We start from the raw sequence: 22,284 nt of genomic DNA on the forward strand, positions 1-22,284 counted from the left end.
GTCGACCCAATCCAATATAGAAGACTTATTGGGTCACTTCGATACGTTTGTCACACAAGCCCTGACTTAACATACAATATAAGTATGACGAGTAGATTCATGCAGAAGTCAAATGTATCACATCTAGCAACGACGAAGAGGATACTAAGGTATCTGAAAGAAACTCTCAACTATGACATTTTATTTCCTGTAGCTGATGAAGGAAAAGAATGCAAAGTAGTGGGATACACCGACTCAAGTTGGTGTAGTGATGCTAAGGATCTAAAATCCACAGCTGGCTATGTGTCTATGCTAAGTGGTACACTAGTTGCTTGGAGTTCAAGAAAGGGGTTAGTAGAGAAGCATAATACATAGCTGCTTCCCTTTGTGCATGTCAAGCAACGAGGATGGTGAATCTGGTCGAAGAGATAACAATGAAGAGTCATGAAGCAATTACCATGAAGATCGACAACATGTCAGCTATCAATCTGGCGAAGAATTCGATAGCACATGGCCGAAGCAAGTACGTCGAGATGAAGTTCCATTATCTTCGAGAGCAGGTAGCAGATGGGAAGATGAATGTGGAACACTACAGAATTGAGAATCAGATTGCAGACATCATGACGAAGGGAGTGCGGATCAAAGTGCTTAGAAAACTAAGAGTTATGATAAATGTAGATAGCTTAGACACAATGAATTAGGTGGTGTGTTGAATTGTAATTTCTTGTGTCGAAGCAGGTTGCTCGACAAAAGTAAGGAACTGTCGAATCACATAGTGTGTTGAGTTGTGTTAGTGTGTCGAAGTTCGAAGTATGTTGCTTCACACAGGATTTCGACTTAAGTCTATTTTAGTAGTGTTAACTATTTTGGGCTTTTATAGTTTGGGCTTTGGCTTGTGGTCCAAGTTAACCTAAATCTATAAATAGAGGGAGTAACCTTTATTCTTGTAATGAAGTGAATAAAATATTCATAACAGTATATTCGCAGTATTTTGCAGTTGCAAAGTGAATAAGAAGTTTTCCACAGTTTGTAGGCAGAGAGAAACTCTGTAGAATTTTATTCTTCTTCTCCTTTATCATTATTTTTTTTCTCTATTGTTCTTCTCTTTTCATTATTATTGTGTGAGTGATAATATCTTATTCATCAAAATTGATTGAAATTCTCCATAAATTATGATGGATTTTCAATAATAATAGTCATCCTCCGATCAATAATAAAAACAAAATATCATAAAAAAAATTAGAAAATTCAATTTAAGTAGACAAAATAGATAGAAGAGATAAACATGCGATGCCTTCAAATAAAATGATATTATATAAAGTAAAATATAAGCAAACCACTGAACTCAACCGACAAAATCACATCTCACACTGCTACTTAATAATAATATTTGTTAACTTATTAGTCAACAAATTTCAAGTGCATTTATTTTTCCACGTGCAATCGGCAGCATCCCCCTTTGATTTTACCTATGAGAAATTACTTCATGGTAAGATAAAATAGTTGACTCATCTTCGTTTTACATATATTCCAATTTGTCTTGAAACAAATAAATCAATTCAATGAAAGAGACTTCTACAGTAAAAAAAATTTTAAGCCAAAACGTTGTGTCTTTTAATGTTATCTTACGCACTAAGTATCAATAACTCCATACTTTCTTTTTCCTGAAAAGTCAATAGTAATTAAGTATAATATTGTACGAGTAATAACATTTACATAAATAAAAGTAGTAGTTGCTCTAGTTATCTCAGCATGCATAAATATATAAATAATTTGTCTCTAAAAGATAAAATTAGTACTTTCTCTGGTACTGAAATAAATGTAGTAAAAGAACCGGTGGTAGAACAAAATAAATCAGAGCAATGAAACCTCCAATGACGAACCGTGAACAACAAACGCTTCAACATGGCAGAACCGGAACCACTATAAACCACCGAACCGCAGTTCTAACCCGGTTTCTTGACAGGACGGTTTCATGGAATATCTGGAGCAGATGACATTCGGTCCGACCGGTTGAACCACGCTAAACACTTCAACATGTATGTTTTCAAAAAATGAATTTTTATGCCGTTTATGTGTTTGTTATAATTCCTGGCTGGGCCACACCATCTATTACTATTATAGTATATATCCATTTTCCGAGTCTTATCTTTTCTGTTCTTTTCCTCTTTAAAATATACAACATCATTGACTTTAATTTGTTTTTTTTTTGTGTGTGGAGGATTTTACTTTAATAAATTGCATTCACTCTCATCTTTGTTTCTGAAATTCATGAATTATTGACATGACTGAACTTCACTTTTTCCTTGTTAACATTAAGATGAACACTTTCTCTCAATTTCTCTTCCTTTCGCTCACATTCATTTGGTTCATATCTATAACAGCTTTTGCTGCTACTACTATCCACCCAGATGAAAGTATGATTTGAATTTATAGTATCATTGCTTCCTTTTTTCTTTCTTTTCCAGTTTTTTTTTTAATCTAAGAATTCTTGTTAATATCATGTATTTTTTTGCTCATTTAGAAATTCTGTATATTTAAATTCTATGAATTGTATATATAGAGAAAGCTCTTGAAGATATAGCTAAATCACTTGGTAAGAAGGATTGGAACTTTGATATTGATCCCTGTAGCAGCAAACCTAATTGGGTTACTCCTCCCATACCCAAAGTCTTAGATAACAATGTCACCTGTGATTGTTCTGTTGCCGGTGATAACTTCTGCCATGTTATTTGGATGTAAGTCTCTTTTCTTCGAACTAGCCCTTTGCTATCAACACTTCTAATTGATTTCGTTTTTAATCTTTAATTTTGTTTATAGTGGTACTCAATTAGGAATTGACATTGTTTATGTGTTTATACATGAGTTAGATCGGTTACTACCATGTAGCAAAAGAGTTAATTGGGTTAAATGGGTGTAGCCGTGTATGGCAAGAGAGGTTGATGGATTAGACATAAAAAACTTGTAGGTTAGTGCTTTGAGTCAATGGTTCGTCATATTGGGGATGGAGGAGAGTCTTGCTTTTGGGATGATTGTTGAGTGGGTGGAGTCGAGCTTAAAGTGAGGTCTGTTATACTTTTTAGTTTATCTCTGACAAAGAAGTAAAGGTGATTGATTCGAGAGAGCTCGTTGATGGTAGGCGGGAGTGAGAGTTTAAATGGAGATAGACTATGTTTCAGTGGGAAGAGGATTTGTTGTCTTGTCTCAATTAATGGTAGAAAAAGTCCGCTGAGGTCAGTGTAGAAGTTAGTGATAGAGTTGTGTGGAAGGAGGATAGTTTTGGAGGTGTACTCAGTGAGATCGGTGTAATGGGAAGTTGACGATGGTATGTAATGAGGATGCTTTCAACATTTAAGTTTGACATAAACTAGTTCCACTCAAGGCTGAGGTGTTTACTGGGACCATTTGTTTTATCGGGGGATCATTGGAAATAATAACATATTATGTATAGTTGGGTGTGTTCATGCTGAGTCTGTGAGTTTTTTTTTAATGTCCAGTATTTTCAAAAGTTTGGAATAAAATAGTGAAGTGGTTTAGGTTGTCTTTGGTCTTTCAAAACTATGGAAGTCGACCTCTTTATTCTTTTTCTGGTTTAATTCACGGTGGGAGAGTCATGGAATTGAAATTCTGTACAATTTACTTTGCATGCGTCTGGTCATTTATGGGAAGCAATAAATCTCAGCATTTTTCAAAGCAAAGAAATTTCAAAGGAGGCTATCATTGAACAATCTAAAATTCTATATTGGAATTGGCTTAAAACACATCAAATTGGTTTTGGGTATTCCATTAGTTAGTGGGTTTCGATTCCCCTCGAGTGTTCATGTATCTTATGAATGAATGTTACTTTTGTCTGTTAAAATGGTATTAGCAGGGACTATAATGTTTGCTTTGAGAATTGGTTTAGGGCTGTTTGTATGCTTCGGGTCTGTTGTCTTTTTACCAGTGGTCTGCTATCATAGTTAGCGGCTGAAGCTGGTTTTGTGCAACGGTGGTTTTGGCTTCGTGTCACAATTACTTTCATCATGTTATTCAGCCGCGTGTTGCAGGTCTGAATTTTTCGAGGGGCATATGTCTGTTGTTTCAGTAGTTCGAATTGGGGTGCTGTTATGGTCTGTTTGTTTTGCTTAATGCAGTAGTAGTGTTTGGGGTGTGGCGTATTATAGCGTAGGGCTGGCGACCGAGTGCAATTTTTGCTGCAGAATACATACTCTCAAAATTTGGGTTGGGCCTAACTCATCCCTACAAAACCGGCTTGTAAGGTGAGGATTGCCCCCACTTATAAACACAACACAAGCCATATCTCTAAGCAATGTGAGACTAAATCCACCCCTTCAAAGCCAACACAATGAAGGTGTTGGGGGCTGCAATGAGGCAAGCGAAAGTGTCGCAATTAAGGCGACAAGGGGCAGACCGCAATTAAGGCGGAAAGTCCAACACATACTGTTAAAATAGAAAGAATAGAGAAGATAGATTGAATCTCATTGAGCACAGAAATACATTAGAATTTATTACTTTGTTTTGCTTATTATTTATGTTTAACTTTTTATGGAAAAATGAACACACAGAAGTTTGAAAGGGCAAAATCTCCAAGGCACTCTCCCACCGGCACTGAACAAGTTGCGTTACCTTCAAATGATGTATGTAATCCCTAAACTTCCCCTCACATCCAAAATAACAATATTGAACTTGTTTTATATTTTCAATCACTTGTATCTATATATTATTTTGCATGACAAACTCTTTCTCTCCCTCTATTGCAGTGACCTCGCTCGCAATAACTTGAATGGTACAATTCCTAAAGAATGGGGCTCCTTGACGAATATTCGTAAATTGTATGATTCGTCTCTTAATTTTCTTTCTGGTTTTAACCATTTATTGTTTGATATATTATAAAATCTTGAAATATTGCCTTATTTACATTCTTTATCAGACTCATATTCATTTTCTTGTAGTAACTACGTGCAACAATAAGCTAATGAAAACATGTTTCTTAATCATCATATAGGGCTCTCCTCGCAAATCGATTAACCGGTCCAATACCAGTGGAGATTGCAAACATATCTCATCTCCAAGAATTGTGAGTTTCTCATTACCCAAATTATCAGGGAAAACAAACATTTATAAGTACGTAAACATGTATGTGTGCAATTCAAAGAGTTTAAGTAGAACTTAACTTTAACTTGAAATGGATAGGGAGTTATACAACAATCATTTTTCTGGAAATCTTCCTCCTGAGCTTGGGCATCTAACCCAAATTCGAACAATGTAAGCACTTCATTTATATTCCTTTAATTGATGTTCCCCCTAAAATATGAAAGCTCAATGTTTAAAATCCACTTTGATTTCCATTGCTTACAATCATAATTTACTGTTTTGTTTTACAATTATATATAGGCGACTTTCCTCGAACAATTTTACTGGAGAACTACCTGTGACATTCGCCAAGCTCACTACATTGATAGAATTGTAAGCTTCAAATTTTTGTAGTGGTGTTATGGATTACTAATTATTTTTTATGATACATCAAGTTATCATATCCTCTCTAAATGCAGCCGAATTGAGGACAACCAATTCTCTGGGAAGATACCTGATTATATTCAGAACTGGAAAAGTATTAATAAAGTGTATGCACTTTCATTTTATTAACTTTTCCCCTATTTTATTTGTTTTTCTATTGCTTGACTTACAAAGAATTATAAATGGTTATTTTACTTTTGACAGAATGATTCAAGGAAGTGGATTAAGTGGGCCGATTCCTTCTGGAATTTCACTTTTGAGAAACTTAAATGATTTGTATGTATGATAAAGCAAGGGTTGAAATTTAACTTTCATTTTAGTTATGTTTATTTAATTTGCTCTGATTTCAATATGATATTCAGGAGAATAAGTGATTTAAATGGATCTGAATATGCACCTTTGCCACAACTTAATAATCTGACATTGTTAAGCAACCTGTGAGTTGATTCCTCTGCCTCTTTCAGAAATAGATAAGAAACACAGCAGCAAGAAAGACACTCATAATATATCTTTTTCTATCTTATTGTTTCACAGGATTCTGAGGAATTGCAACATCAATGGAACTCTACCTGAAAATCTTAAGACTATGAAATCATTAAAAATCTTGTAATGCTTGCTTGCTATATTATGTTGAATGTTTTTCTAAGACAATTTTTCTCTGGATTTTTTTAACTCCTTTTCAATATGATATCTCTTTCAGAGACCTTAGCTTTAACAACTTAAGTGGAACAATTCCGAGGACCTATGCTGACATGAAAAGTGTGAAATATATGTATGAAATTCATCATATTTTCTTAGGGAAATTTATTTTGGGGGTAAATATTAAGCTTTGTATAATAATTATTAATATCTTGATATTCTTGTATGGCAGATTTTTAACTGGAAACCTTCTGACTGGATCAGTGCCTGCTTGGAAAAAGAACGTCAGCGTGTGAGTTATCTTTCTAATACTACTTGTACTTAAGCACCGACACCTCTAAACAAAGGCGTGTCTGGTGTCTGATCCATGTCGGTGTCCGACACCGGCAAATATGATTATATTCAATCATTCAGTTTTTTCAAATTATTATTGTGTAGGCGTGTCAGTGTTGTTCTGTGTTCTTGTCTATATCATCAGTTTCTTTTTCAGCTTCCTAAGTTAACTTTGATTTTTCTTTTGGCTTGTTTCCTGGCTTGGTTTTATAGTTTTTTTTTTTGCTCGCATCATATTAAGGCTGCTAAGAAATGATATGCAAACTATATCTTAAAGCTTATATCAGAAGTACTATAATCTTTTGTTATAGTTCTCCTAATAAAAACTCTAGTGCTCTAGGTCCATAATCATAAGTTTAGGCTGATTGCGAATATCTTTTGTTTCTTGTCTATGGTCTACTTAATATTAAATCTCCATTAGATATAACTTTAAATATGTTTTTCGTGCTTCTCCTTGCAAGTATATTATATTTCTGAGTTTCACATTATTATCATACTCTGAATCAAATTTTATGACTTATATATAGAGATCTTTCATACAATAACTTGAGCATCAGCCAAGGGAGTCGGATATGTCAAGATGAAAATGTGTAAGAATCCTTGCAATTGTATGCATTTGTTTGCAAACTTTAGAACCTTCCTGAGATACCATCTTCTCTATATATCTCAGGAACTTGTTTTCGACCTCATGGGCACGCAATGACATGTAAGTTGGGTGTTATTTCGTCTTTCCATTTCCCTATTATGATGCGATCAATCCTATCTTATTTTACTAATCATGCTAACTTATTCGATTCCTTCCATAAATTTCTCAGAGGAACAACTTCATGTTTGAGCTTTCAATGTCCCAAACGTGAGTTTCTTTATGGTGAATTTACAATCGACAGCTAAGATCCAACTATTCCTTTTAATTTTTTTCCTTTTAAAAACTGAGATACAAGAGGAGAGGGAACCAAAGACAACCAAACTTATTACCAAAAGCTTGTTCTAATATTCTTAAAGTGCTTGTTCTAATATTCTAATAGTACTTTTTCTAATAAGCTTATTCTAATATTCAACCCAGCCTCAAACTCACTCTATATAAATTGTGGCGGAAATCAAACAAGAGTTAATGGAAAAAGTTACGACGGCGATTCAGACTCATCTGGACCAGCTAAATTTCATGCCAGTCCAACAGGAAACTGGACATTTAGCACCACTGGTATATTCATTGAAAGTGGTAATCTTGGAGAAAATTATTCCCCACAAAATATCTCGAAACTTACTATGGAAGATGCTGAATTGTACACCAATGCACGTGTTTCTCCTATTTCTTTGACTTATTATGGATTTTGCCTGGCAAATGGAAGCTACACAGTAAATCTACATTTTGCTGAAATAATGATCCCAGATGATCAATCTTATGGTAGTCTTGGAAGGCGTATATTTGATATCTATCTTCAGGTACATGGTTTAACACATTTCTTTCAATAGTCACTTGGTGTTTCATAAAAAAGAAATTAAGGTCATTAATCAAGTGATCACTAGGGATGTATTTGAAAAGAAGTAGCAAATAAGCTAGCAGATTGTAATCATATTATGAAGCATAAATGGTGCGATTGAAATGTTGCAGGGAAAGTCAGTGCAAAAGGACTTCAATATTGCCAAAGAAGCAGGAGGAGTTGGTAAGAAAATCATAAAACAATTCAATGATGTTGTTGTTACTAGTAATACTTTAGAGATCCGCTTATATTGGGCTGGAAAAGGGACACAGTCTCTCCCAAATAAATCAGTATACGGTCCTCTTATATCCGCTATATCAGTGGAATCATCTGGTGAGTTATACTTTGAACGCTTCTAATCTTATCTTGTTCCATGTTATTATGATCTAATATTTAAAACTCTTGTTAATAATCAAGCAGACTCTGCACCCGGAAGCATATCCGCAGGAGCTGTAATTGGAATTATGGTTGCAGCAACAATTATCATGTTATCATTCTAGTATTTATAAAATAACATAAAACGACAGACGATCATATTCATAAACATTGATGAATATCAAAGGTGGTGTTACACATAATATTGGGAAAAACCATTAACAAAAGTAGCATCCCTTCAAAGTGGAATTACACACTGAAGCAGAAAATAAACTACAAAGTTATAACAACAGTAGTAGGTTATGATTCCAGCTCTTGACATAATATCCTTTATTTTCATATAATTATTTACCAAATCGCTCGGACGTGAGTCACATGAAGAATCTTAGTATGTCAGTAAGGTAAGTTAGATTTCATAACCACAAGAGTTGTCCTTGCCTTGCTATTAGTCCCAAGACCACCAGCACTATATGGAGTTCACAAAGTGTTCCCAGCAACAGTTACCCATCCACATCACCCTATCAAATAAAATTTATGACGAGAAATTATGAAACAATAACAAATCAATAGATATAAAATTCTTCAGACTTATAGGAAGTTTGAGGATCAACAATAAATATAAAATGATAAATCGAACAAACAAAGGTACAAAAAAAAATACCTATATTTTTAATGTGGAAAATCCTCAATATGAGAGTAAAAATCACGAGTTGTCCAGAGGAAATAAATAACTCCACTATAATCAATTAAGGGAATAAAAAAGTCCTAAATTAATTCACAAGCTAGTACTAACAACTGCAAATCATAAAATAAACTAGCTTACAAAAAAAATCAAAAAGCTGAAAAATTTCTCAAATCTACATCTTTAGTGCGAAGCATATATCTCTCACCTAAGATGTTATTTTGAAATTCTGAACCGTCAAAAGTCAGATACGGGTGTTGCAAACCTGCTCTCCAAATTTGAGCATGATCCGACGGTTAACAAATCAGGGATCGTCGATTTAGTGAGACTAATTGCAGAAAAACGGGAATGAGTTTCTCTCATCTTTTCTCTATTTTAAATCCTTATTTTCTCTTTATCTCTCTCAATCCTAAAAATATTCTCTCCATAGCCTAATAAACCTTCCATTCACAACTATATGGAGGAAATCGTCAAACCTGCGATATCACAACAAACTTAAAATTTTGCGATATCATAACAAACTTAAAATTTTCCTCTTGGTAATATTTTAGTCATCATATCAGAACCATTATCATTTGTATGAACTTTAGCTAACTCCAACAACTTAGCATCCAAAATATCACGTATCTAATGATATCTCACATTAATGTGTTTGGACCTATTATGAAAAGCAGGATTCTTACCAAGATGAATAACGTTTTGACTATCAACAAATAACACATATTTGTCTTGAACAAAACCAAACTCCTGCAAAAATTTCTCCAACCACAATAATTATTTGCATGCTTCGATAATTGCAATGAACTCAATCTCTGTGGCAGACAATGTTACACACTTTTGCAATCTGGACTGACAAGTCATAACTCCCCCCTGCAAATTTAATCATTTAGTCCAAAATGGAGTTTCTGGAATCAGTGTCTCTAGCCATATCAGAGTTAGAGTACCCTACTAGAGTAGGCTTATCTCCTCCAAAACAAAGCCTCACAGAAGTAGTACCGCGAAGATACCTTAAAATTCATTTTACAGCATTCCAATGCTCTCTACTTGGATATGACGAAAATCTACATACTGTACCAACAACATGTGCTATATCTAGTCTTATACACACCATTCCATACATCAAACTACCCACAACAGACGCATAAGTAACATATTTCATATCAAACACTTCATCTTTACTTGAACGACTTTGATTAGAACTTAACTTGAAATTATTAGAGAGAGGAACGCTTACCGCCTTAGAACTTTCCATTTTAAATCTTTGCAACACTCTTTCGATATAATGTTCTTGTGACATCCAAAGTTTTTCTCTTTTATGTCACACATGATTCTAATGCCAAAAATTTGTTTAGTTGCTCCCATGTCTTTCATGGCAAATGACTTTCCCAATTGCTTCTTTAACCTATTAATGTTAGAAATATTTTTCCCTACAATAAGCATATCATTAACAAATAACAACTTAGAAAATTTTCTAACAAAGATGCAATGATCTGAATTAGTCTTCTGGTATCCTTAATCACACATAACAAACTCAAACTTCTAACCGAAAAAATAAAACAATATTGAGTTTTTTGAAAAATCCGATATGTTAATTTTTTTTTGTTGAGAAAACCGATAAAAATTTATATCAAAAAATTTAAAAATAGACTATCTATTACCGAAAATTTAGAATGAACTATCGGAAATTCCGTTAGTATTTTTTATTCAAAATTGTCTATGGACAATTTAGGAATCATAAAAATATATGTGAGTGTTAGGTACAACTGTGGGGATGACAAGTTAAAATCTCCCTCAGTTATAAAGAAACCTGCTACACCAAAGTCACCTAAGAGACAACCGTGTGTCATTACTGCTTTTGTGTAGTTTTTTTTTGTTTGAAGTGTATTTTTCTCTTTGCAATAACAACATAAAGTGAGAGACAGAGAAATAAAGATGAATAGAGAGTGGTGTTTGAAATGTTGGTGGTGGATTTTTGAGTCAATTTGTAATGCAATTTGGTCACCGAGTTTTAAAGTTGATATTGTTCATAGCGTCTTAGCTCATAAATTATGGATGAAAAAAGAAAAGAAAATACGTGAAAGTATGTGTTGCTAGTTGTTAATGAGCTACTATGAGCACAGTCCCTATTTATAGTAGTTTGGGCAATCTCTTTAGGGAGGTTGGATGATTTAATAAGAAAACAACCAATGGACTCATTTCTTGCTCACAGTAAGTTGCAGATTTGTTTAGTAACGTTGTGTAACATTTATCAACAATAATTCCTTTAAGTATTTGCAGAGCTTTTAATGAACACAATGACAAAGTTTAATTAACTTTGGAGCATACCATGGTAGAGAGGGAGTTATCTTTCACAATAAAGCAATGGAGATATCAAGTGCTGCAAGTTTACTATTGGTGAAGTTCCACGTTGATTATTTTCACAAATATGACTATTGTTTATAAAGCTCATTAATACAATACTAAATGTCATAAAAATCTTATGTTTTGGATTCATTGTGAAACAAAATGGGCTTGTTGTCCAAATTTTATTTTTAAAGTTTAATAATTAATTGATAATTTTTTTTCTCATTCTTATATGTTCTTTGAGACCCTTAATGAAAAGTAAAAAATGTCTAGTTTTCAAAAATGTATCATCGAACGTACTATTTTTCTACTTTTTTAAAATTTAATTCGGAGATACATATTCGTATTTGTTTTAGGGTTTGTTTGCAAATACATCTCCAAAATAATTCTTAATTTCGAATTAAATGGAAAATTCGGAGATGTATCTTCCAAAATGTTTAATGTTTATATAACACGCGTCAGACCTTCATTCCTCTTCTCCTTCTTCATTTTCATAAACTTTTTTTTGTTATCATTGAAGCTCGTGAGCAACATACATTCAGTCCATTCAAGCTTCTTCAAGGATAAACACTACTTTTATTTCAAACATTTCAATCCCAACTAACTCAACTTGTTTATTTTGAACACTTTTTTCAATAAGTTTCTCATTTAACTTATTTTGAGTTTTAATTAAGTTTCTCAAGTATTAGGTAAAATAGTTTGTTATATTTGCATTAGGTATTAGTCAAATTCGTAATAGATAGCTTTTAGAGATATGCATTATGAATTTGATTGCGTTTTTGGTTGTTAGGATTTCTGTCAAAAAAGATGCAGAGAAGATTTCGGAGATGCATCTGCAAATTCATCCCAGAAATCTTCGCAGATGTCATCTTATGTATTTGATTCATTGTGAAACAAAATGGGCTTGATGTCCAAATTTTTATTTTCAAAATTTTATAATTAATTGGCAATATATTTTTGCACTCTTATATGTTCTTCCAATCCTTTGCGAAAAATAAAAAATCTTTCTAGTTTTCGGAGATGCATCTTCATATTTGTTTTAGGATTTTTTAGCAGATGCATCTCCGAAATAATCATTAATTTCAAATCCAAGGAAAAATCCTGAGATGTATCTTCAAAAATGTTTAATGCAAATATATAGCGCGTCAAACCATCTTCCATCTTCTCCTTTTTCATTTTCAATTTTTTTTATTTGTTACCATTGGAGCTCGTGAACAACATACATCCAATCCATTTTTGAAGCTTCTTCAAAGATAAACACTACTTCTACTTCAAGCATTTCAATCTCAACTAACTCCACTCTTTGATCATCAACACTTTTTCGAGTAAGTTTCTCATTTAAATTATTTTGTGGTTTGATTGAGTTTCTCAAGTATTAGGTAAAATAATTTGTTATATTTACACTAGGTAGTAGTCAAATTCGTAGTAGATAGCTTTTAGAGACATGCACTATAGATTTGGTTGATTTTTTTGTTGTTAGGATAATATTTTTGCCAAGAAACATGCAGAGAAGATTTCAGAGATGCATCTGCGAATTCACCCCAGAAATCTTTGTAGATGTCATCTTATGCGTTGGATTCATTTCGAAACAAAATGGGCTTGATGCCTAAAATTTTATTTTTAGAATTTAATAATTAATTGACAATTTCTTTTTTCACTCTTTATATGTTCTTCCAATTTCTTGGTGAAAAGTAAAAAATGCCTCTAGTTTTCGAAAATGTATCTCTGAATTCTCTGTTTTCTCACTTTTCTAAAATTTAATTCGGAGATGCATATTCGTATTTGTTTTAGGGTTTGTTCGCAGATGCATCTCCAAAATAACTCTTATTTCAAATCCAAGGGAAAATTCAAAAATGCATCTCCAAAAGTGTTTGATGTATAAATGACATGTGCTAGACCCTCCTCCCTCTTCTCCTTGTTCATTTTCATAATTTTTTTTTTGTTACCACCGGAGCTCGTGAGCAACATACATCCAGTCTATTTTTCAAACTTCTTCAACGATAGATACTACTTCTACTTCAACTTCAAACATTTCAATCTCAACTAACTCTATTCATTCATCCTCAACACTTTTATGAATAAGTTTCTCATTTAACTTATTTTGAGTTTTCATTAAGTTTCTCAAGTATTAGGTAAAATAGTTTGTTACAATTGCATTATGAATAAGTTCGTAATAGATAGCTTTTAGAGACATGCTCTATGGATTCGAGACTCTAAGGTAATATCAATATTTTATTATTAAATTATGGTATACTAATTAATTTATATGACAAATTTGAAATGATGGCAGGGTAATTTGAAAAGGTGACAGGGTAATTAGGGATCTATTCTGATGCAGGGTATGCTATTTCTCACATTTTAAACTAAAACTTTGATTTTACAATAGCTATGATCATTCTGTCAACTATTTTTTGATTTCTAACAATATCTATGCTGAAATCAAACACGCAGTAAAAACATTTGCTTCCTAGGTAATATTACAGTTCACTCAATAGCCTTAATTAAACAAATTTTTGCTTGAAATACTTGTTTGAATTGTTGACATATGTATTATAAATGTCATCAATCATTGATTTAAAAAGTTTCAAAAACAAAGGAAAAAATTATTTTTCGTGGACATTTATCGACTTTTCCGACATTTTTTGACTTTTCCGATTTGTGTTATAGGATTGTCATACAAGTGTCGGACACCTTGACAGACCTATTTCTAAGTGTATGTTCTTCATTGGTTTTCTTGGAGGCTTCTTCTTAATAGGCTTCAAACAAGAGACCGAGTTCCGCAAAATGGGGAGTTATCTTAGGAGCACATGGTCTCGTGTGTCCAGAAGAAATTCATAGACACACTTATTGTTTTAGAAAATGAATTGTTTCTTACTGTGAATATGACATTTATCTGTTTGTTATAATTCCTAGCTGGGGCATACAACTTTAGCACATGCAGAATAGTCTAAAGCTTGACTTGTATATGCATTTTCTGAGTCTTCTTCTCAATAGTCTAAAGCTTGACTTGGTGTGAATGAGGACTTCCAGAGAATAACTTCCGTACTATTCCAAAAGACATCTACGTTTGTAACAACCTTTTGTTTTTGACAGTTTGTTACAAACCTAAAAAAGGAAAATGTGAAGATACAGAGCTCACGATGGAAGAAAAGCGCGCGCGAGAAGGATACGGTGGTGAATGGCACTGCTTGGTGGTGGTGGAGTGTTAGTCCGTGTAGGTTGCAGCGAATAATTTGCACAGTAAAATAAACCATGATTACTTCTACGATTACAGGTATCATTAACATTAATTTAGACACACTTTCTGTTTTTGAAAAATAATTGCTTATCTGTTTGTTATAATTCCTAGCTGGGGCATACATCTATAGTACATGCATTATTAAAGTGTAAAGCTTGACTTGTATATGCATTGTCTGAGTCATTATCTTAGTCTCTGAAACTAATGAAATTAAGACATTTATCTGTTTACAATAATTCCTCACTAAAGCATACATCTATAGTACATACATGCATTATTAAAGTGTATACATTTTCTGAGTCTTGTTCTCAATCTTTTCTGTCGGGCAATCATTCATGTGAATTCAGCGTCATCCAACCCTATACTTGACTTCAATTTCTTTTATTTCTGAGGAAATTTAAAGCTTGACTTGTACTAGTATATGCATTTCATGAATCATTATCTTAGGCTCTGAAATTAATGAAAGTTTAAGAACTTTATCTCTTTGTATATATGCCTTTGTTTGGTTACATGACTTATATATGCTTTAAATTTACATCTGATTACATTTTTATTAAAATTTAATGATAATATAAAAATTGACCTTGTTCATATATATTTTTTGAAAACCCTTTTTCATCTCTCATTCTAAAATTTTCACCTCATCTCCTATAGATATTTGATCATCAACTATAGATATTTGATCAAGCTGATTGAATAGTTAAAGATTGAATCACAAGGTCTTCCATTTATACGCGTACATTATTAAAGTTGACGTAGGTCAAGAGTTCCAAATTTACAAAATCTAAGTTTGCGCAAGCTTATGTGAATTGAGTTTGTGAAAGTTCTAATGAACTGAGTTTATGTGCACCCCTAAGATAAAAAACCGAGAAAACTTAAGTTTGCCGAAAAAGTAAACACTAAATCAATCACATAATCAAACTAATCACAAAAGATGTATAGAAGAATCACATAAAAATATGTGGTATGAATTTAATCGGCTCTTGTTTTAATTTTCCTGTTAATATGTGAGCATTGCATGCAATAATCATAGCCTTGAACTTTTGATCTTAGAGAAATTCAACATAAGCTTAGAATTGGTTTTACATAAACAAAAAAATGTGTTAGTAGTTTGGAATTTAATTTCAATTTAAGGGTAGTTTAATCATTTAGGGGGTGTAATCTGATTTTTTAGGGGAGTGACTAGAAAATATCTTTTAAAATTGGTAGGCTCTATTATCTTATTCTCTAGGACAACTTTATCATGATATCACTCTTCAAGTACTAAAATAACCAGTTTTTTCAACAAAATAATTAAAATAACTTAACATGTCTACGTATAATTCCTATTTACTTATCTCATAATGAAGAAATTAAAGTTCAGATTCTGTTTTGTGGGGGACAGATCCTGACATTCTTGAAGTTGGAAACAGAGGTATGACAACCGAAGAATATCGTGCCCATTTCAGCATATGGGCATTAGCTAAGGTAAGTTGAAACAATGAAATTTAATACATGCAGTTTAAGATAACTAGATTGAATTCACAATAATGTCCTATAAATAAAATGTGCTTTATATAATAACTCCTCTACTTTTGCATATATAGGCTCTCCTTTATTGATTGGTTGTGACATTCGAGCGCTAGATGACACGACAAAGGAATTGCTAAGCAACTCAGAAGTTACTGCCTATAGTGCTGAGTTTTTTACTCTTTAGTTGAATTTTGCAACATTCAACACAATCATCAGTTTCGGGAAACATATCTGCAGAATTAGATTCACATGCTTGTAAGATGTATATCTTGACTCCCAACTAAGTTCTCGATATATTGCCGACAGAAAAGGAGTTAAATAACAGAAGTCAGTAATATCAGAAATGCATTGGCAATCATACTAGGTTCCACAGAACGAAGGAGAATCAATTAAAAATTTATTTGTTCATAGAAAATGCAGAAACAAATTAATAAATTATATATCGAATAGGGTTTCCATTTTAATCTATACGTTTAGGTCAACTTGATCTCAATATGAGATCCACGTTGTTGAAGTGTTCATATATTCTTGATAGAGATTCTAATTCACTAATGTACTAGGTTATGGTTTAGGACTGTCTATTCAATACTAGGTTATGCCCAACAACCTAACAAACTTATCCCTGCCTTCTCTTTCTAATAATCATCACCTATTAATTCTATCATTCTCTATAACTAACTACTACTGTCAGCTCACCCTTCGTCATTCATATCTTCTTTCTAGAATATAATTACATATTTTAAGGCTGCTATACATTGTGTATGGGTTACCACAAGACTAACAAATTCATCCTCTTAGTCTCGATGAGCATTGAAATGAATTTTTTATCATATAAAGCATCAAGCTATTATGCAGATCAACACTTCTAAAGACAATAATGTAATTATAATATTTTACCCATTTGCTTCAAATTTGGAGAACTCGCCAATCTATCATTTTGTGAAGGACAAACAAAAAAAACAGATTATCTTTTTTCCATTAGCTGAAGCAACTACATTAATGAAAAGATGAAATAATGCTGAAACATAAATTCAAAATGATAATCTTTAAATAGAAATGCATCTTACCTATATTCGGTCTTACACTAGACCTCTCGCAATCATTTCACAAAGAAGTTTCTCTGCCTTATCATTTTCATCATTTTCAAATAGAGAAGAAATAACTATTTCATAAGTTATAGCATTTGGAAGGCAACCATTGTCTTTCATTTTTGACAGCAAGGCCATCGCTTCATCAAACAAGCCCTTGTCGCAAAACCCTTGGATCATAACGGTATATGTATAGACATTTATATTATAGCCTTTGAGCAAAAGATCTTCAAAAATGTTTCGTGCATCCACTAGTCTTCCACTTTGGCACAATCCCTTGATAAGAATAGTGTATGTATACATATTTGGTTGAATACCCTCGTCTTTAAACTTTGTTAACAATGCAATTGCCTTATCAACTTGATGGTGATTGCATAAAGCATCCAATATAGAACTGTACGTAATTATATCAGGTAGTTGACCTCTATCACACATCTCATCAACAAGCTCCAAAGCATACGAGATTCTCCCCAATTTGCACAAGCCATCAATAAGGGAACTATAAGTTATCCTATCATGAATAATTTTTCTACAATGCATTTCTTTAAAGAGACTTATAGCTTCGTCTGCCATTTTAATCTTACATAATCCATCAATAATGATATTGTAGCTCCAAACATTAGGAGTTACTCCCCTTTGAACCATAGTCTTGAATATATCCTTTGCCTTATTCACTTCATTTACAAGACAATATCCATCCATTAAAGAATTATAGGTAACAACATCAGGTCTAATGTCTTTTTCAATCATCATAGCTAACACATTTCGTGCTTCTTTCAGGTTTCCTTCCTTACAAAAAGCATCCACCAATATATTAAAAGTATACACAACCGGGCTGATGTTTTCCAATATCATTTTATTAAACAAATCAATCGCTTCTTTCAATTTACCAACAATGCAAAAGCCATAGATTAACGTATTATAAGTGAAAACATCGGGAAAGATTCTCTTAGCAACCATTTCAGAATATAAATCAAACGCATCATTAACAAGTTTATCTTTGCACATACCATCAATGATTGTATTGTACATTACCACACTAGGCTGGACCAACTTTCCATCAACTCGTCTCAGCAACTGTAGTGCTGCTGTTGTCTGTCCCGCTTTGCATAATCCATTGATCAATGTCCCGTAACTAACTTGGTCCAACTGAAACCCCTGAGCTACCACCTTGTCGTGAAATTGCAATGCTTTATGGAGGTGACCTTTGAGACAAAAACCCTTGATGAGTGTATTGAAGGTTATGACATTTGGGCGATAACCCCTCTTGAGAATCTTTGCGAAAACAGAAAAAGCAAAAGTGAGATGACCCAATTGAGAGAGAGAATTCATGAGGATATTGAGAGTTACAAAATCAGGAGTAACTCTACTTAATTCCATTTGGTGAGAAAGGGAAACAACAGTAGGGTAATGTTTGGCTTTGACAAGAGAACCTAAAATCTTGCCAAATTCAATGGCGGGTGGGGTGGGATTGTTATGGAGCATTCGGTTGAACATGGAAACAACATCAACGTCATCATGAAAATGTTGGAGACAGTGAGAGTATGGTCTCGAGTTAGGAATGGAGACAGAAACAGCGTACCTTAAAAACGACATTATTGTCTTGTCTTAGGCGTGTGTTGGAATTGCAATTGGGCACAAAGAATACTTGATTTCTAATCTTTTAGTCCCACTTTAAAAAACCCAGGTCCCTCTATTCAATATTTCTTGGGTTTTTTTAGTCCCCTTCAGATATGTAGAGGTGGTAGTGATGTCACATTTTTAAAATTAAAATATAATTTTTTAAAATATTATATGATATAATAATATAAATAAATATATTTTTAAAATAAAAATAATAATAATTTTTTTACAATAACATTGGTGAAATTAATTATAGATTTTTTTGGAAATTAATTTAAGAAATTAAATAATTAGAATTTCAAATATTAAAAAGTGACACAAGCAAGGATCTAACCTACAACTTGTAAGTCATGGGATCAAACATTTACCAGATGTGCCACTTAGCATCCAATTTTTTATTTGCAGCAAAAAGCATTTGTTATAATGCATATTTGCAGTAGTACGTATCAAATATATATATAACTCTTTCTTTACTCATCTGTGTCCCTACTATCCAGCATCTTGACAATAATTGGTGGCCTATGTGGTATATGTAATGATTACAACCTCATATTTTCATACATTTAAAGTTACACAAAATAACTAATTAATCTTGGCAACAGGCAAGACACATTCAAAGCTCATCAATTCCTCCTCTATTTTTGGAACCGATAGATTCATATTCAGACCTCAAAACTCAACATACATACTCACACATCTTAAACACCCATCTACATCCAATAGCCTTCTTACAATCATGCAAGGTAACTAGTGTCCATGTGTTAGTATTTTGCAATGCAGTCAGTTCATATTGAATGACCCGACTCCAATTTGTATCACAAATGGCCTCTTCATATAATGAGGTTCAGAAATATATGACAAATTTAAGATATATTTGAAATAAGCAGTAGGGATATTATAGTAAGATATGAAAGAAGATAGTGGATACTTACTTGGAGAAGAAGTTGATGCATTAGCCAAATGAACATGTAGAATTGTACTCTCAATCAAATTGCAATGATATTTTTATAAATGTGAAGGAGATTTAATTGTTCTTGTGGATCTTCTAGGTTGAAGATTATAGTTTGTTGAGGGGAGATTTATTTGTGAAGGGTTGGATGAAGTGGTAAAAGTTATGCCAGGTTGAGCATTGGAAGTAGGAATCACAGGTGAAGGTGATGGTTTAAAATGAGGAATATCATGTGTGTATGTATGGGTGGATTTGAAGGTTCAGTGTGGATGTAGCAGGTATAGGTTGACATTCAGAGTCATGAATGTAAGAAAAATTAAAATAACCAGTCTGATTGTGAGTGGTATGGTGTGTAAAGTGACTTTGAACTGAAGTACTATTAGGTAATTTGTAAGGAAAAGTATATTTAAAAAAATAACATCCATAGACAAAAAAAAATCTTTGGAGAAAAGATCAAATAAAATGTGATCTTTAACACCATTTTCCAGACCTAAATACATACATTTCTTGGAACTGGAATCCAAATTCTTCCTGTTTGCCTATAGAGTTGAAGCAAAACATAGGGAGCCAAACATTCTAAGTAGGCTCATATCAAGTAGGCAATTATTCAGGATTTAAAATGATGACTTGTTTTGTAAGAAAGGTGTTGGTAATCTATTAATGATGTGAATGACATGAAAAATAACATATGACTAGAAACGTTTACGAAGTCGAGCTTGAAATAGGAATGCTATAGTAACTTCAAGTACGTGTTGGTGTTTCCTCTCAACTATGTCATTTTGTTGAGGAGTTCCAACACATGAGATTTGATGTACGATACCAGTTTCCCTATATAAGTATTTAAGGATAAATCACTTCCATTATTTGATCTTAGATATTTGATTTTATCATCGAATTAAGTATGAAACATAGAGACAAAATCTTTAATAAGGTTTTGAGTTTCTGATTTACATTTCATGAGAAATATCCATGTAAATCTTCTTTTGTCATCTGTAACTGTAACAAAATATCTATGTCCATTGATGGAAGGGATGAACAATGGTCCCCAAATATCCATACTAATTAAGTAAGTGTGCATAGATTTATAAAAGCTGTTTGGGAAAGGGACTCTCTTTTGTTTGGAAAAGAAACAAACATCACAAGGTAAATATGACTGCATAGTTTGAAAAAAAGGAAAATATTTCTTTATTTCAATCAATTTTTCGTATGAAGGGTGACCAAATTTAAATGCCAAATATTACAAAGATTGTGATTAACAGAATTGACATAGGTAGAATGCTTCAAAAGTAAAGTTTTGGTACATGAATCATCACTGCATGAAAGGGAATTAGAGATTGTAACTTGAGGATGATTAAGAATATACAGTCCACCTCTCAAATCATCTGCATCAATCATCTTCCTTGAGTAAAAGTTTTGTATTAGGCAAGTAAAATTGTTAAAAATGAGTTGACAATCTAAAAAATAAGTTAGCTTAGGGACATAAATAAGATTGAAAGAAAATTGTGACATGTGTAACACATTGGTAAGAATGAAAGTGTTATCAATGAATATAGTCCCTGCATAATCAGTGGTGAGCATAGATCCATTATAAAGCTTAATTGTTATAGGAGGATTTCTTTTTAAATAAGAGAAAAACTTTCGAGAGAAACATACATGATAAGTAGCTCTGATATCAAGTATGAAGGATTCATGTGTGGCATTAATAGGAGCAGTACAAATGATACATGTGTTGGACTTTGATTGAGTGGTGAGATGGTTAACACTATGATTGGTGAAATTTGAAGATTGTTGAAGAAGAGCCAACAAGGCTTTATGTTGGTATGGAGTAAATCTTAAGGAACTAAATTCTCGATGATGAAATTGTTCATCAAAATTATCATGAGGAACTTCATCATCATGAGATACATTGTTGATCAATCCTTGTTGTTGGCAATGAGGAGGATATCCATGTTTAGTCATGTCACAGTGTGTGCAAACTTGATTTCCTCTGCCTCGACCATTGGAGAATCTACCACCTCTATCATGTCTTCCACACGAAGAGTAACCTCTGCCTTGGAATTGACCAGTAGGAAATGCAATAAGCTTAAATTCATCAATGAAAGTGATGTTTTGTCTTTCTTGTTGGACAAGTAAAGAGTAAACCTTGCTAATATTTGAAAGGGGTTCCATTAACATGATCTGGGATCTAACAACTGAATATATTCATTTAAACCTTTCAAGAATCTGATAACTTGATCAGAATCTTTTTAGCTACGAATCTTGTCAACGGCTAAACAAGATATATCATAATCACACACAGGAATGAGATGAAAATTATCCAATTTTTGCCACAACATCTTTAACTTTGTATAGTAGGAAGAGATAGTACATTCACCTTGCTTTAGGGTGCAAATTTCTTCTTGAATATCTGAGACTCTGAACACATCACCATGATAAAATCGATCTTTTAACTCTTTCCATATACATGAAGCAGTTTCCATCCACATATACTCTAAGAAATTTCAGGATCCACTGAATTGTTCAAC

The 22,284-nt window shown here is 32.9% G+C and overlaps 2 protein-coding genes and 1 long non-coding RNA gene across 4 annotated transcripts; 2 read left to right on the top strand and 1 right to left on the bottom strand.

The window, feature by feature from the left end:
• Positions 1-2,144: 2,144 nt before the first annotated feature.
• On the top strand, positions 2,145-8,635 carry LOC127086136 (probable leucine-rich repeat receptor-like serine/threonine-protein kinase At3g14840). Its single transcript, XM_051026855.1, has 19 exons — positions 2,145-2,396; positions 2,543-2,717; positions 4,545-4,616; positions 4,740-4,811; positions 4,985-5,056; positions 5,173-5,244; positions 5,374-5,445; positions 5,532-5,603; positions 5,701-5,772; positions 5,859-5,933; positions 6,031-6,102; positions 6,197-6,268; positions 6,368-6,427; positions 6,996-7,058; positions 7,139-7,174; positions 7,284-7,321; positions 7,532-7,911; positions 8,081-8,282; positions 8,370-8,635. The coding sequence occupies exons 1-19, from the start codon at positions 2,264-2,266 to the stop codon at positions 8,447-8,449; spliced, it is 1,890 nt and encodes a 629-aa protein (XP_050882812.1). The 5' UTR covers positions 2,145-2,263; the 3' UTR covers positions 8,450-8,635.
• A 3,899-nt stretch (positions 8,636-12,534) lies between these two features.
• LOC127086138 (uncharacterized) lies at positions 12,535-16,587 on the top strand. Of its 2 annotated transcripts, XR_007789406.1 has the most exons (5): positions 12,535-12,674; positions 13,640-13,688; positions 14,443-14,623; positions 15,972-16,054; positions 16,174-16,587. It is a non-coding gene; the product is annotated as an uncharacterized LOC127086138 (long non-coding RNA). The 2 variants fall into 2 exon arrangements; XR_007789405.1 differs by lacking the exons at positions 12,535-12,674; positions 13,640-13,688 and having other exon boundaries at positions 13,913-14,623; positions 16,174-16,554.
• On the bottom strand, positions 15,903-18,892 carry LOC127086137 (putative pentatricopeptide repeat-containing protein At1g12700, mitochondrial). Its single transcript, XM_051026856.1, has 2 exons — positions 17,167-18,892; positions 15,903-16,330 (listed from the first exon to the last, which is right to left on the bottom strand). Exon 1 carries the CDS (start codon positions 18,781-18,783, stop codon positions 17,179-17,181), a length of 1,605 nt encoding a protein of 534 aa, XP_050882813.1. The 5' UTR covers positions 18,784-18,892; the 3' UTR covers positions 15,903-16,330; positions 17,167-17,178.
• Positions 18,893-22,284: the final 3,392 nt, after the last annotated feature.

The sequence above is a fragment of the Lathyrus oleraceus genome, chromosome 5 (genome assembly GCF_024323335.1).
Source record: "Lathyrus oleraceus cultivar Zhongwan6 chromosome 5, CAAS_Psat_ZW6_1.0, whole genome shotgun sequence".
Lineage (NCBI taxonomy): Eukaryota > Viridiplantae > Streptophyta > Magnoliopsida > Fabales > Fabaceae > Lathyrus > Lathyrus oleraceus.